Source organism: Amyelois transitella, chromosome 14 (genome assembly GCF_032362555.1).
Source record: "Amyelois transitella isolate CPQ chromosome 14, ilAmyTran1.1, whole genome shotgun sequence".
In the NCBI taxonomy this organism is placed as follows: Eukaryota; Metazoa; Arthropoda; class Insecta; order Lepidoptera; family Pyralidae; genus Amyelois; species Amyelois transitella.
In genome coordinates, this window is record NC_083517.1 from 2,222,248 (window position 1) to 2,236,832 (window position 14,585).

A 14,585-nucleotide genomic window follows, 5' to 3' on the forward strand; every position below is an offset into this window, starting at 1 on the left:
GTTTATATCCACTACCGTTTTAAATCTACCAATCAATTTGAGACGAAAAAACATATTTTATTTGCCGGTGCATATCTATCGAACCGTTGTTGGTCTGATTTTGATGATTTTTTTTATATTCATAGCAACTGTCAATAGAATTTTTAAGTTCGGCATCAAAATCGGTTAAGTAGTTTGGAGATACCCATTTATAGATACTTATTCGCGAGGGCAAGTTTGCAGCGAACTACTAGTTAACAACATAGCTAAGAAGATTCAAACACACCCGGGACGTTGGATTAAATTATGAAACCTTTGTTTTAGCCCTCCGTTTGGTCTAAACCTACTTATTATAGATGCTATTAAAATTTAATCCCTTTCATACTTGCGAAACCTTCCGAAATTCTGAGCCCATTGTAACTATGACCGTACGTAACTATTTTCGCCTTTGCCTAAGTGGCCTCTAGCTGTCATTTTGACAACATCAATGTCGGACTGTCACTGACAGTTTCTCACCATACTCGCAAGCAAAAATATTATTGTACAAACAAACACAACACATCAAAGTTACTTTGTATTTAATAACTTTGGGAAATAATTAATTTATTCAATAAGTCAGCTTGTGTTCTACATATATAAAAACGTATAGTTACGTCTATATCCCTTGCGGGGAAGACAGAGCATTGAAAAACAGTCTTGAAAAGGCTGAAAGGCCACGTTCAGCTGTATGGCTTTATGATGGAATTAAGACTCAAATAGAGACAGGTTGCTAGGCGATCGCCTACAAGTGGAATCCCAAGTTTATAAGCCTATCCCTTTGTCGTCTTTTACGACATCCATGGGTAAGACATGCAGTGGTTCTACTCTATAGTGCCGGAAACCACAATTATACTCTAACCCATCCATTTTGTGTTATAAATAATTTCATTGACTACAGAAAGTTGTAACATGTCTCTCACTAGAAGTAGGCATGCTCATTTGAAAATAAACACATGTCGCATCTGTCTGGAAGCTAATTTATCAGACAGCATTATTTTAAAATGCGGTGATATGTGGTTGGAATTATATGAGTACTGCTTTGGGCTAACGGTGAGTAAATAAAGTAAATTATCAGTGAGTAAATAAAATAAATATATAGTGTTCTTTTTGTATGATCCAAGAAGCAATTTTTATCATAACACACATGTGTCATGCCTGTTTTTATATACTTTTTTATGTACCAATTTTGCCATACATTTGATTGTGGTATGGCTCTGTCTACCCTCCAAGGGTTCAAGATAAAGAGACCGAGATGTGATCATGTATGTATGTTCTGGCAATTAAACTTCTTGATAAAAGCTTATTTTTGCCAAGCATAACATTCAATGGAATTTTTGAAATTAACTTTATTTTATAGCTAACCGCTCCGTCCCGGCAAACATTGTTTTGCCATATATATAATTTTTAAGTAATTTCTAGTTAAAAAAAAATGTTAAGGGTGGACAACCTTTACCACTAAGGGGTATGAAAAATAGATGTTGGCTGATTCTCAGACCTATTCAATATATTGACACAATCACAAAATTTCATGAGAATCGGTCAAGCAGGTTTCGGAGGAGTATGGGAATGTTCATTCCTGACATGAGAATTTTATATATAAGATGCACTATGTAGGTGCTTATAACATTAGTACCAATCTGTATTTTTCTTTCAGATTGATGAAAATGATGTGCCGAAAATACTTTGTATGGCATGTGCTCAGCACGTGAAGGACTTTTCAAACTTCAAAAGGAAGTGTCATCATTCCAACAAACTGTGGAGGTCTATTATAGCAACTGATGTGGTGAGTTTAAATTATTGTGATACTAGCCACCCACCCCGGTTTCGCATGGTTAGCTTTATTCACCCCCCATTTTGGTATATATGAGGGTATTTGAAAAAAAGGTATCCTATGTTAGAATGGGGGTTTTTAACTATATACATACAAAATTTCACTCGAATCAGTCCAGCCGTTTAGCTGTGCAAGCAGAACAGACAGACAGACTTTCACGTTTATAATATAAGTAAAAGAAGTGAAGGATTTAAAAAAATACTGAAACATCAATAGTGAATAAAGAAGAAACGGTTAATTTAATCAATGGACACCAATAATTCGTATTTATATTGTTCACCAAATGTACCTAACATAATCAAAGTTTTAAACAAATTCAATTTTGTTGAATTGTTGATAAACTTATGCAGGAGTACGCAAATATATCTATAATAATACCTGCCTATATCCTCACTACATTACAAAAGAATGTAGGTAGCCCTATGCTTCATGTCCGTTTGTAAGCTATCTTCTCCTTAACCAGTCAACAGATTAAACTGCAATGTAAAATTACGTGACAAATACATGTAAGGCCTATTTTCCGAATAAAATATTAATTTTGATTTTGACATAGTTTTTTTTACTAATTTAGCCAACTTTTCATAAATATTATCGTAAAAAGTTTGGAAATAAACGTTATTAAACAGAATTATTGTTTCTACAGAAATGTTACTCGGAAAATTATAAAGCAAAAGTAGATATTGACTTATCTTTGGTAAAACACGAGAATGTTGATTCAACCCAATCTTTATCGGAATCTATTGATATTGACGTGAAGACAGAATATATTTCATCTATCTCTGTAAATAACAATGAGGAAGATTTTATAAGTGGTAATGAATGTGACGGATCTTTAGAATATGATATAGATTATACAACTAAAAAAAAAGTTAAGAAAACACGAAAAAAAGCATCAGGTAAAATTAAAAAACCTAAAAAACAAAATGGAGTGAAACCTAACAAGCCAGCTAAAAAACTAAATGGAGTGGTTGATACCACCCAACCTTGTTGTAAGTATACATACTTTTGAACTAAATCCAATTATTTTTTTTAATTTATAGTTACATGTTTCTGCTACTGATGAAGAATAGATTTTGCTGAAAGGCTGAAACAAAGGAAGATAGGTGATGTGAAAAAAAGTTTAGGCATTTCCCTTGATGGACTTTTATAGTCTGCAAGGGAAGAAGGCAAATCATTATATATTTTATTTGATATGAATAGGACCACTCCGTCTCTTTCCCATGGATGTCGGAAATGGCCACTAAGTCTCTGTCTACCCCGCAAGGGATATAGACGTGACTATATGTATGTATGTATGTTTATTTGATACAATGTTTCTCTGAGGCTCATAAATGTTTTAAATAAAATATAAATTTTACTAAGTAATACTCATTACATATTTTTGTAGGTTTATGCGACTTTGTTTCTTCTGACACAGAAACCATAAAGGATCATTTGGAGGAGCACAGGATAAAAAATGATCTTGCGTGTAAACTTTGCGACCACAAAGGCAGAGATTTCGCTGATGCCGTCAGTCATAGGTAGGTCATTTTACCATGTAACTTTCTTGATTACTTGCAGCTTTGACTTCTTCCTCCTGGCTTTAGTCCCGGTTACATCCTCACCTCTCTGGAGAGAAACTCTGGGCATTCCTTTGACCATGGATCCTAGGTTGGATGTGTCAGGTTTTTCACAAAGCGACTTCCATCTGATCTGTGCAATATTTGCAGGTAACCTAACCCGTATAGGATCCATGGTTACACATCCAGTTGCTTTAATGTGCAGGTTTCCTTACGATGTTTGCACTCACCTTAAGAGCATGGGTTAGTATTCAAACTAATGTACATAACTTTGAAAATAGTCATTTTTAAATGGCCGAGATTTGAACCTGTGCCTTTCTGCTCGATTCGACCACCGACGCTCAATTTATATATTATTTATTTTCTACTTTGTATATGTCGCTAAGAGTTGAAGTATGTAGAGATCGTGGCAAGTGAAAAGATGTAGTCTCTGCCTTCTCGTCCGGGAAAAAGGTGTGATTTTATGTATGTATGTATGTATGTTGTATATGTGCGGTATCATGAATACCAACGCCAACGTGACGAACCCGTAACTAATATATCGTAGTTGCACAAAGAACACGTAGTAGACACTCAGCGAGTTTTTCCACATTTCTCAAAATTTACCTCAGTAAATAAGCTGTTGATTGATTTTAATAAATGTTCTATATTTTTATCGGAAATGGGGCTTAATTAACAATCGCCATGTTTAGTGAAACCGACGTATTCACGGCGTAATGTTGGCAGATCCTGCTCCTGCCTTTAATCGCCTAGGAAACTATCGCTGCTTCGCTTTTTATTACGACGTGAAACGGGACAGCGATATTTTTTCGCGCGTTAAAAAGATATTGGTTGATAGATAGATGTTGGCCGATTCTCAGACCTACTCAATATGCTCACAAAATTTCATGAGCATCGGTCGAGCCGTTTCGGAGGATTACGGGAACGAACATTGTGACACGAGAATTTTATATACATATAAGATAAAGCCTCCTTTTTTCTCTGTATGCGCTAATCTCTGAAAATTGTGGACGGATTCTGTTCCTCTTTTAAATGTTGGAAAGAGAGTTTTCCGAGGAAGGTTTATATGTACCTATAAATTCTACCCGTGTATTCTAACGTTGTCACTTACAGAATCCACAAACATACAAACATACATACAAAAACAACACTTTGAGTTCCAATACCCGTTCTCTTTCAGATTTCACCACATCCCCAGGGCGTGTAGACTGCACATAATCTGTCATATTTGTGACACGAGACAGTTGTCCGTCAAATCGTTACAGTTTCACTATCGTTCCGTACATTTGGACAAAGACGGCGGTGTTTGCCATGTGTGCGGTAAAACGTTTAACAAATACAAAACCTGGTGGGAACACGAACGGTTACACAATGAGAATGTGAAGAAATATATATGCGATCATTGTGGGAAGACGTGAGTTTGTCTATATAATTTAGCGTCATCTATATAGGCGAAATATTTATGTACCCGAAACCGCCGAGCTTGCATGAAGAGAGTTATGAATGTGGATGAAGCGAAGGAAGTATGCAGAGATCGTGGCAAGTGGAAAGAGGTAGTCTCTGCCTACCCCTCCGGGAAAGAGGCGTGATTTTATGTATGTATGTATGTATAAATATTATAAAGCTGAAGAGTTTGTTTTGTTTGTTTGTTTGTTTGTTTGTTTGTTTAAACGCGCTAATCTCAGAAACTACTGAACCGATTTAAATAATTCTTTCACTGTTAGATAGTCTATTTATCGAGGAAGGCTATAGGCTACATTTTATCCCGGATTTCCTACGGGAAACGTCAACAATGCAGGTGAAAGTTGAATGAGTCGGCCATCTGCAAGTTTTCCACGCGAACGCTGCGCAAACAAACAAAGATATAGTAAAACAATGTACTAAAGATGTGAAGTACTCATTTTTTGCCACAAAAAAGTCCGCGAGAGCATATATCTATCTCTTAAGGTTTACTTACAATAACCACTTTTATGTTAATTTTTTAAGATTATTTTTTCATTGTAAACATAAGTTATTTTGAAACCAATTTTCTTTAATTCAGTATTAATCCTTATCCAAATAAATATATTTATTACTTTCGGCTTTTCATGTAGACTAAAATTGCCATTTACAGTATATAAATCAGACGAATAGGTTTTGAGATATAGTCGTTATAAGCAATTTGCAGCGAAACATTTAATACGGCGAACCAGCGTTCTTTCTAATACGCGTGACCGCCTGACCGCCGAGGAGGATGTTTGCAAAAATAAATATGATGCCCAAAACAACTATTCCACGCGGACGAAGTCGCGGGCACAGCTAGTGTATGTATATAGGCGACTTAGAGATAGGCTTACAAACTTGGGATTCTTCTTTTAGGCGATGGGCTAGCAACCTGTCACTATTTGAGTCTCAATTCTATCATTAAGCCAAATAGCTGAATGTGGCCATTCAGTCTTTTCAAGATTGTTGGCTATGTCTACCCCGCAAGGGATATAGACGTGATTATATGTATGTATGTCATCTATAAAAAAGCAACGAATTAAACGCCATTGTTCAGTAAATAACCCGTGAAGAGTTACAAACAAACAAATAAATAAATTCACTTTCGCATTTATGTTATTAGTTGAGATACAGATTGAGTAGTATCGTTGAGTTAGTATCTCGTAACACAAGTCGAACTTATTTCGAGGCTTACTCAATCTGTGTATAATATATATATTTAGTAATCTGTCCATGATATATTTATTTATTATGTCGTATGGTTCCCGGCACCAATAAAAAAAGAAATAGGACCACTCAATCTCGTTCCCGTGGATGGCGTAAAAGGCGACTAAGGGATAGGCTTTATAACTTGGGATTCTTCTTTTAGGCGTTGGGCTAGCAACCTGTCACTATTTGAATTCTATCATTCAACCAAACAGCTAAACGTGGCCTATCAGTCTTTTCAAGACTCTTCGCTCTGTCTACCCCGTGAGGGATATAGACGTGATTATATGTATGTATTTATTTATGGATTTTTTAAGGTATCTCTACCGCTCTCAAATCGAGGAACACCTTTCAAATTTGTCCGACGTAAAGGAATTTATATGTGACAGCTGCGGCTGCGCCTTCAAGCGATATAGTTATTTAAAAGTAAGTTCCATTTTTAAAGTTGGCATGACATTGATGCCATTCAAACATAAAATCACGCCTTCTTTCTTGGAGGGGTAGGTATGAGACTATATCCCTCCATTGTCACGGTCCCAAAATAGTTTTTTCGCTTTTTTCGCATTCATAAGCCTCTTGCAATTTCGTCGGTATCTAGTACTCTTGACCTGCCCTTTTGCCAGAACGTACTCGATATGATCAAGTTACGTTCGTAAAGGTCAGATGGGAGCCGGTTCGTGTAAAAACCTGACTCATCCAATCAAGGATCCATAGTCAAAGGCATACCCCGTGCTCCTCCCCAGAGAGGTGAGGATGCAACCGGGATTAAAGCCAGGAGGAAGAAGATGTTCGACTAAGCCTTCTTCACTTAATTTATTACCATCGCTTTAATACAGCTATACTCAACCTGCGGCCCCAGCACCGAATTTTTAATTGGCCCACTTTGAAGTTCTTATGCTTCGTTCTATTTTAAGAAGATTTAAAAGCCTCCAGCAAGAACTGGAAAGTGAGCAAAACGCCGTAATTTTACATCGAAGTATGTAAAATCAATATAGTAAATACACCGTTACCTCTGATTTACTTTTTATTTATCACCTTATAATTTCTCGCTTGCGGCCCGGGATCCCATGACGGTAACGGTTTTTAGCCCAAGTATTTGCAAAAGAGTATTTGTAAAAGCAGCCATACTCAACCTTTCTTGGTTGAGTATGGCTGCTTTAATACAATGAAAAATGAAAAATGAAAAATGAAAAATATTTTATTTGGAAACAAAAACAAGTACAATTTAAGTAACATAGGATAACGATGACATCTGCAGAAGTTATGAAACTGTGTCGCAGATCTCAACGCCCACCTCCAGAAAACATTTATATAATGTGTTTCCTTAATCTTAGCACCCAATCCATTTATTACAACAAAAGAGAAGGAAAAAAAAAAAGATTTGATGTTTAATATATGTATTGGGTGCAAATGTGTTTTCATTTGGACCAAAATTGGATTCTTGTTTTTTAGTTTAGTTTAACATTTCACCTTAATTTGAGTACACACGGGAGTTTCTTTGTGTCAGAACTATTTCCTCTATTGGTTAATATGGACGTATGGATTTAATAAATAAAATTATTAAATAATTTTATAGTATATGGTGCCGTGTGGTTCTCAGCACCAATAGGCGGATAAGGGCTTATAAACTTGGGATTCTTCATTTAGGCTTCAGGGTTAGCAACCTGTCACTATTTGAATGTCAATTCTATCGTCAAGCCTAAAAGCTGAACGTGGTCTATCAGTCCGTCCACCCCGCAAGGGATATAGACGTAAATTATATCAATGAAAATATAAATAAATAAAAAATAATAATTCCAGGTGCACATATCGACTGTACACGAAAACTCCGGCGTGAAATGCGACCACTGCGGCAAGACGTTCAAAAACGACTACAGACTGCGACACCATCTCAAAATGTTGACAAGAAAGAAGGAATATTTCTGCAAAGTCTGTTCCAAAGGGTTCGTTCATCCTGGCGCATTAAAAAAACACGAGTTTTGGCACACTGATGAAAGACCGTGCCCTTGTGAAATATGCGGGCAGGCGTTCAAAAAGCCCGGTGAACTTAGAGTGCACTATATGAGGCACAGAGGAATATTTAAATTCAAATGTAACGTTTGTTCTAAAGCGTTTGTGACCAGTACGCAGTTGAAACGTCACGCGGCCGTACATACGGGCGTGCGCAGCCACAGATGTACGGCGTGTGATAGAAGCTTTCATGGCAGGAAATTGCTCGTCGCACATTGTTTGAGCAAACATAATATTGTATTGGATTTTAGCAAGGAAAATGTTAATAATATTGAGTAAATAAATTTTTTTACATGCACAGAGAAATTGCATTTCATTTTTCACCAAAAAGGTTACAAAATCGAGGTTTGTCATGCAAGGGTTTAGAAGTGAAATAACACATACCATTAATTTATTTATTAATTAATTTGTAGTGGGCACTTAGAGTTGAGTAAGTAGGTACAGAGACGGTGCTGCTTGCTTATTTTTTATTTTAGAAAAAGGGGTAATACTCTTTAAAATACAATGGCTTGTATTTTGAACTTTTCCCAAAAGCCCAAAACGTTGATTGCACATACATCCATAAAACTAAATAAAGTGTACATCGGTTGAGTAATTTTAAAATAACTTTTTTTATTGTAGTCTTTTCTAAGATAAAAGATTTTAAAAGATTTGAGACTCCTGCCAATTTTTTTATTGGACTTTCGTTAAAAAGTTATAGAGCCAAAAATACCTAGGTTAGTTTATTTAAAGGATTTTTTTTAAATTTGTTCTAATAATTCCTTGTGTGCAAAATCGCTGATTAGTGAGCGCTATAAATTAAACATTTTCAACCGACTCGAAGGATATGATCCCTTACGTCTATCTTAGGTATTTAGATTACTTTTCTAATTTACAAAGGTATCTAATCAGGTAATTTTTCTTGTTCCCGTGGTTTAAAATAATTCGTGCCAAAGAAATCCTGTTTCTTTTGATTGTTAGGTATGTAGTACATATCGGTCCCATCGCCCTTTTTCAAAACCCTGTTTCTAATTACATTCTCCGAAGTCACTTTAAGGTCGTATGCCCATCCAATTTTCGCCATGAACTCTATAAATAAGGCGGAAAGGTTGTATTTGATATCTCCGAATTCTGATGATCTATAGTCGTATGGGAACGTGTGATGGTAATTATGGAAACCTTCTCCAAAGATGATCAGGCCAAGACCTTGGGATTGCGTTCCAACTGCGGTTTGGTCAATTGGCTTATACCCTATTAAGTGAGCAGCACTGTTAATCAAGTTTATCATATTCATTACCAAGTTTGTTCGGAAGTAATTAACAAAAAATGCAATGTGTAGTGACTCCCCCCAAAATGTAGTCGCTACGAAGGTTGGAAATCCGAATGCTATTAAAGCAACCAGTGGTACGATATATCTGAAAAATAAAAAAAATATATTTGGAAATTGGAAAATTTGAATAAGTTTATTCCAGTGGTCCCTAAAGATTTGAAATTGAAAATGTTTTTTTTTTTTCAATATAGGTTACATGGTACCACTTAGTGACGTCAAGTGTCGCTTGTAAAATGTAACCTACTTGTGACCTTGATTCGCGAGGTGCTTCTTGCAAATTATCCGGAACATCATGTTCAAAAATATTATCGTGACACCATTGTTCTTTCAATATTTAGTTCAAAACCATAAGCAAGATTTGTTTTTTTTTTCAATTTTATTTTTATTGACGCAGTTTTACTTGTATCTAAGCCGTGGTCTTCGGCAAAGAAGAATAAGATCACGCGTAAAGGAGCACTTACAATGCATAATAAAATCTCAAGGTAGGCTGGAAACAGGCAGTCTACCGAGAAAACTTTGCCAAACCTTAATTTAAGCAAGTTAAAGCTAAATTCGCATATGGCGGTTATGAATGTCCGCAGAAAGTTAAAGACTACTTTTGCATTTGCCAATGGGACGTGTCTGAAATGTCGTTGAAACTGTTTTTCTGTAGTTGTTTGGTCTACGAACAATTTGAAAACAATTAAACGTCCTCCATTTTGCATCTTCGAAATATACGTCGTCAGAATCGACTCATTAAGTATCTACTTGCTTGTCGAACATGACGACATAAAAATCAGAATGATCTGATTTTTATGATGCCGTGTGGTTCCCGGCACCAATACAAAAAAGAATGGGACCACTCCATCTCTTTCCCATTGATGTCGTAAAAGGCGACTAAGGGATAGGCTTACCTACATACTTGAGATTCTTTTTTAGGCGATGGGCTAGCAACCTGTCACTATTTGAATCTCAATTCTATCCTAAAGCCAAATAGCTGAACGTGGCCTATCAGTCTTTACAAGACTGTTGGCTCTGTCTACCCCAAGGGATATAGACGTGATTATATGTATGTATGTATGTATCTGATTTTTATACCTATCTACATATAATAACGTCTTTACTCTTTACGTGACTGAGAAAAGACTGCGTTCTATACATGATGATGAAAAATTAAACGATCGTCTAAATATTAGATTCCAACGGGTTATGCCAAAATATATACTTACTTCTCCTGAAAGCGGATGATCGGATTTTTCATCAAATCCGAAACGTCAATATGCTTCTCCCTTTTCACCACTTCTGGATGCGGCTCCACCACCATCCAGCCGTACTGGGAGAAGAAGAAACCTCTGGTAGCGTTGTGAGGATCAGCATCCGTGTCAGCGCATTGATGATGCAAGCGGTGCCTTCTAGCCCATGTAACTATGGATCGCTGGTTGGTAAGTAGGTAGAAGAATATGAGTAATATTTCCAGTTGAGGCTTGACTTTGAACGCTCGATGTGACCACAGTCTGTGGACGCCGGCGCCAAGACCCAGCATTGAGGGAATCACCAGGAATAGTGCTGGAAAATAAAATTAGGAGTGGTGAAAATCTTGTATCGATATTTTGTAGGTAGTTAGTTATACATACCTATATACTATTGGGAACGTTGGTATTTTTAAAGAATATGAATAAAAGATAAAGTTTTTCTTAATTAGTGCCTCCTTTTTTCCAAGTTGATAAGTAGAGGAGAAAATATCCCAAACGAAGATTTAATCTCGCTGCACCTGTTTAATTTTTGTATTTTGTTTATTTATTATATAACTTTTTATGTAGGTATGTATAAACTTATTATCATACTTATTTTATTTTGTATTTTAATTTTCGTGTAGGTATAAATATATTTATTTAGTTTGACCCCACATAGTTCTCCGTCAGACCCAATGGTTTACTGGTAGATAATGCTTCTAGCAAGCTCCGCAATTGTGCTATAGGTACATAGCCATGATGACGAAGTGTCTAAAAATACCATTTTTTAGAAATTCAAAGTAAAAACATCAATCTCAATTTCATTCCAATCCCAAAGCCATCAAGTTTAACGCAGCTGTCTAATCACCATCAGCCATGTCTACCGCGTTAGGGATTAAGATGTTTCATCTTATAATATAACGCATACTTACTGAATAGAACAGTTTGGTACTTTGCATACAGAAGAAGATATCCTCCATAGAAGCCAAGAAGGTTATAGCCGAGGACGTAAGGGAATATGATGGGGTGCAACCTAAACTTCCAGTTGTCAGCTGAAGGTGCCACGAGTCTTTGGAACTGCTCATGTTCATTCTGCAGGTGTTCTTTGATCAGTTTTGTATCATTGTCTACTAGAGGAGCCATGGTCTGAAAAGAAATGTGTTGTTCAGGAATGTTTTACTTTTAAGACATATTAAATTTTCACAGCGTGTTTAAAATCTGATAGAAACATCTGGCGATCCTTAGTTGCATCTTTTGGTGACTTCAGAATTCCAAACAATAAAAAATAGTATCTACTTACAATCCAAAAAAAAGTATGTTTGTTACACGAAGCGACGGAAACCTGCGACCTACTTACATTACCTGAGAAATCTAGCGAAACTGTAGCAGAAAATACTATACAGTGATATGGTTTTTGCAATTTGGAAAGGTGAAGTTTTGCCCATAGTCTTCTCTAACAACACATTCTTATTAGGAAGGAAGGTATATGTAGGTAATAGGTTGTCTGTTTCCGGCACTAAAATAGAACCACACCATATCTTACTCATGAATGTCGTAAGAGGCGACTAAAGAATAAGCTAGAAAACTCTGGATTCCTCTTGTACGCTATGGACATGCAACCTGTCACTATTTGAATCTCAATTACATCATTAAGCCATACGCTGAACGCGGCCTTTCAGTCTTCGAGATTGTTGTCTCTGTCTACCCCGCAAGTAATATAGACGTGACTTTATGTATGTATGCATTTATATTAGTGGCATAGGGTGAAGCCAAGATGAGAGTGCATGTCAGTCCTGTGCATTATAGGTAGATACAAAGGTAGGTAAAATAGTTAAATAAAAGCTTTTTTTTTAACAAAAGTCCAGTTTTAGGATATCCTGGTCATTAAAATAATAAAAATTATACTCAGGATAATGTAGGATTTGATTTTTTAAGTTTAATTAAATAAATAAAAATTGATATTGTTTTTGGAAACGTGGCACCACTTGCATGTTTGCTTCTTAATTTATAAAATAAAATGTACACATCCCAAAGAAATACACATTTATTGTCTATCTACTTTTTCACTTTTTTTTTCTGATAGAAATAATTATACTACATAGAATCAACAAATCGTACCTGATTCGATAACCGCACAACCGTTGCAGCTGCCATTGAATAAAAAAAAAAATTAAATCTGTCACCGTTAATCCGCTCGCCTTTCAGCGCGCCAAAAATTACGTGTTTGAAAACCACACAACGGTCGTTTGATGCATTTTCAAGAAAACTGAACTATAGAGAGCACACTAAAATCGGTACAACATGCTACAGTTGAGCATTATCTTTGACAAAATTACAATCGAATGCATTTTATTTAAGAATATCTGGTAGAAAAAAACAATTTTTTTTTAATTAAAAATGTAGCAAAAAAAAACACAATTTATACGTACGTGATTGAGACCCGCTATCACCAACGACTGTTACAACCAACTTATCGTTTGTTTCAATAACACCTAATGTTCGTGAGGATAGTCTCCCACTAATGTATGAGTTTATATAACACACACTGCCGTGTCATCCTAACACATTTCTGTAAGTGGCGTGCTATTTAGGTGTGCTATAAAATCACGTGACCTAAACATGAAAATTGTGTTTTGTCGTAGGCTTTAAGACAAAAGCACTAAAAGTAAGTAGTAAATTTTAGGATACCCAAACGAAATAAAAATTTTACCTGACTCCCTAATTGACGCAGTTAAAATTTTGATATTTGTATGACATAGTTAATAAAATGTAGTTTGCCTAAAGTACGGGAGTTCTCTTATAACATTTCGAAGTTTTAACTATTGTGTTAGCATACAATCGAGCTATATGAGCCAATTTGTTATTAGGCATCCCATCAGTTAAAGTAAGGAAATTTAAGCTGTTGCATTCATTGTCAATACGGTTAAAATTTTATACAATTTCTGTAAGCGACGGCAGTGCATTCGTCAATCTGCCATCCAAAATCCGATCATCTGCGGAGAACGGTTTTTTTAATTTTGTCAATAATTAAGTACTTACAAAGATATACAAAAACGGACAAATATTTTTTAAATATTGTTTTTGTGAGTTCTAAATTTAAAGAAATTTATTTTATAACAATACAACTAAGTATATTACTGTTTGAACTTTTTAATAAGATTATTACCGATTCTCGTTTCTTGTCGAAATGGTCCTTAGCTTGATGTAAATTGGTTTTCACATAGGAGAAATTAGGGGAGCAAAAGTTATCCAAGGTATTCGGATATTCTCGAGTGGTAACATCAAATCAAATTTAGAATTTATATGTATATATAATTTAAAAATTATTTCTACATTATAGAAGCAAGTAGGCTATAATCAACTATAAAGTCCTTTCTCATTTAGTATGTGTTATTCGTGAATTTTTGATAACTTAAAAATGTAATCTCCACACTCTGGTGTTCTGCTGTAGATTCAAAGGATTCAAGGAATTCGTGGAATGTTTTATTCACCGGTTGTAATAAGTCGCCAAAGTTGTTCCGCCTCTTCTTCATGCGCTGTGAAAGCGGTAGTCATTTCAAATACTTAATGTGTTTTTGCATGCATTTGTGCACAAATGCATATTTATATTTGTAAATTGACATCAGGTGAAAATGCTGCAGCGTAGTTTGTTGCGCCGCTTCTTCTAGACCTGCGCTTTGGAAGCGGTAGTACATATAATTACCTATTTTGACATTAATGAGCGACACCTTATAACCTTTTTCGAAAATAAATCTATTTTTTTAGTTGTTTCTGATCTTTGAGTCATGTCTTTCATTCCTCACGTAACGTTGTTGTCCTAGGCAACATATTTTTAGTTCTTTTTTAATTAAAGCAGTGGTGTTGTTTCAATTTTTTCTTAAGGTAATTTATGGTAAACGAATTTTCATGTAAGCCTAATATCTAAACGCCACTTTATTTTCTATTGTTTTCTATAAATA

At 35.6% G+C, this 14,585-nt stretch overlaps 2 protein-coding genes across 2 annotated transcripts; one reads left to right on the plus strand and one right to left on the minus strand.

The window, feature by feature from the left end:
- The first annotated feature begins 513 nt into the window (after positions 1 to 513).
- LOC106130834 (zinc finger protein 729) lies at positions 514 to 8,784 on the plus strand. Its single transcript, XM_060947671.1, has 7 exons — positions 514 to 1,068; positions 1,673 to 1,801; positions 2,493 to 2,838; positions 3,237 to 3,369; positions 4,589 to 4,822; positions 6,414 to 6,522; positions 7,897 to 8,784. The coding sequence occupies exons 1-7, from the start codon at positions 928 to 930 to the stop codon at positions 8,383 to 8,385; spliced, it is 1,581 nt and encodes a 526-aa protein (XP_060803654.1). The 5' UTR covers positions 514 to 927; the 3' UTR covers positions 8,386 to 8,784.
- A 205-nt stretch (positions 8,785 to 8,989) lies between these two features.
- LOC106130904 ((11Z)-hexadec-11-enoyl-CoA conjugase) lies at positions 8,990 to 13,176 on the minus strand. The gene is made up of 5 exons (XM_013329847.2): positions 13,056 to 13,176; positions 12,745 to 12,773; positions 11,559 to 11,772; positions 10,624 to 10,960; positions 8,990 to 9,500 (listed from the first exon to the last, which is right to left on the minus strand). Exons 3-5 carry the CDS (start codon positions 11,767 to 11,769, stop codon positions 8,990 to 8,992), a joined length of 1,059 nt encoding a protein of 352 aa, XP_013185301.1. The 5' UTR covers positions 11,770 to 11,772; positions 12,745 to 12,773; positions 13,056 to 13,176.
- Between the last annotated feature and the right edge of the window lie 1,409 nt (positions 13,177 to 14,585).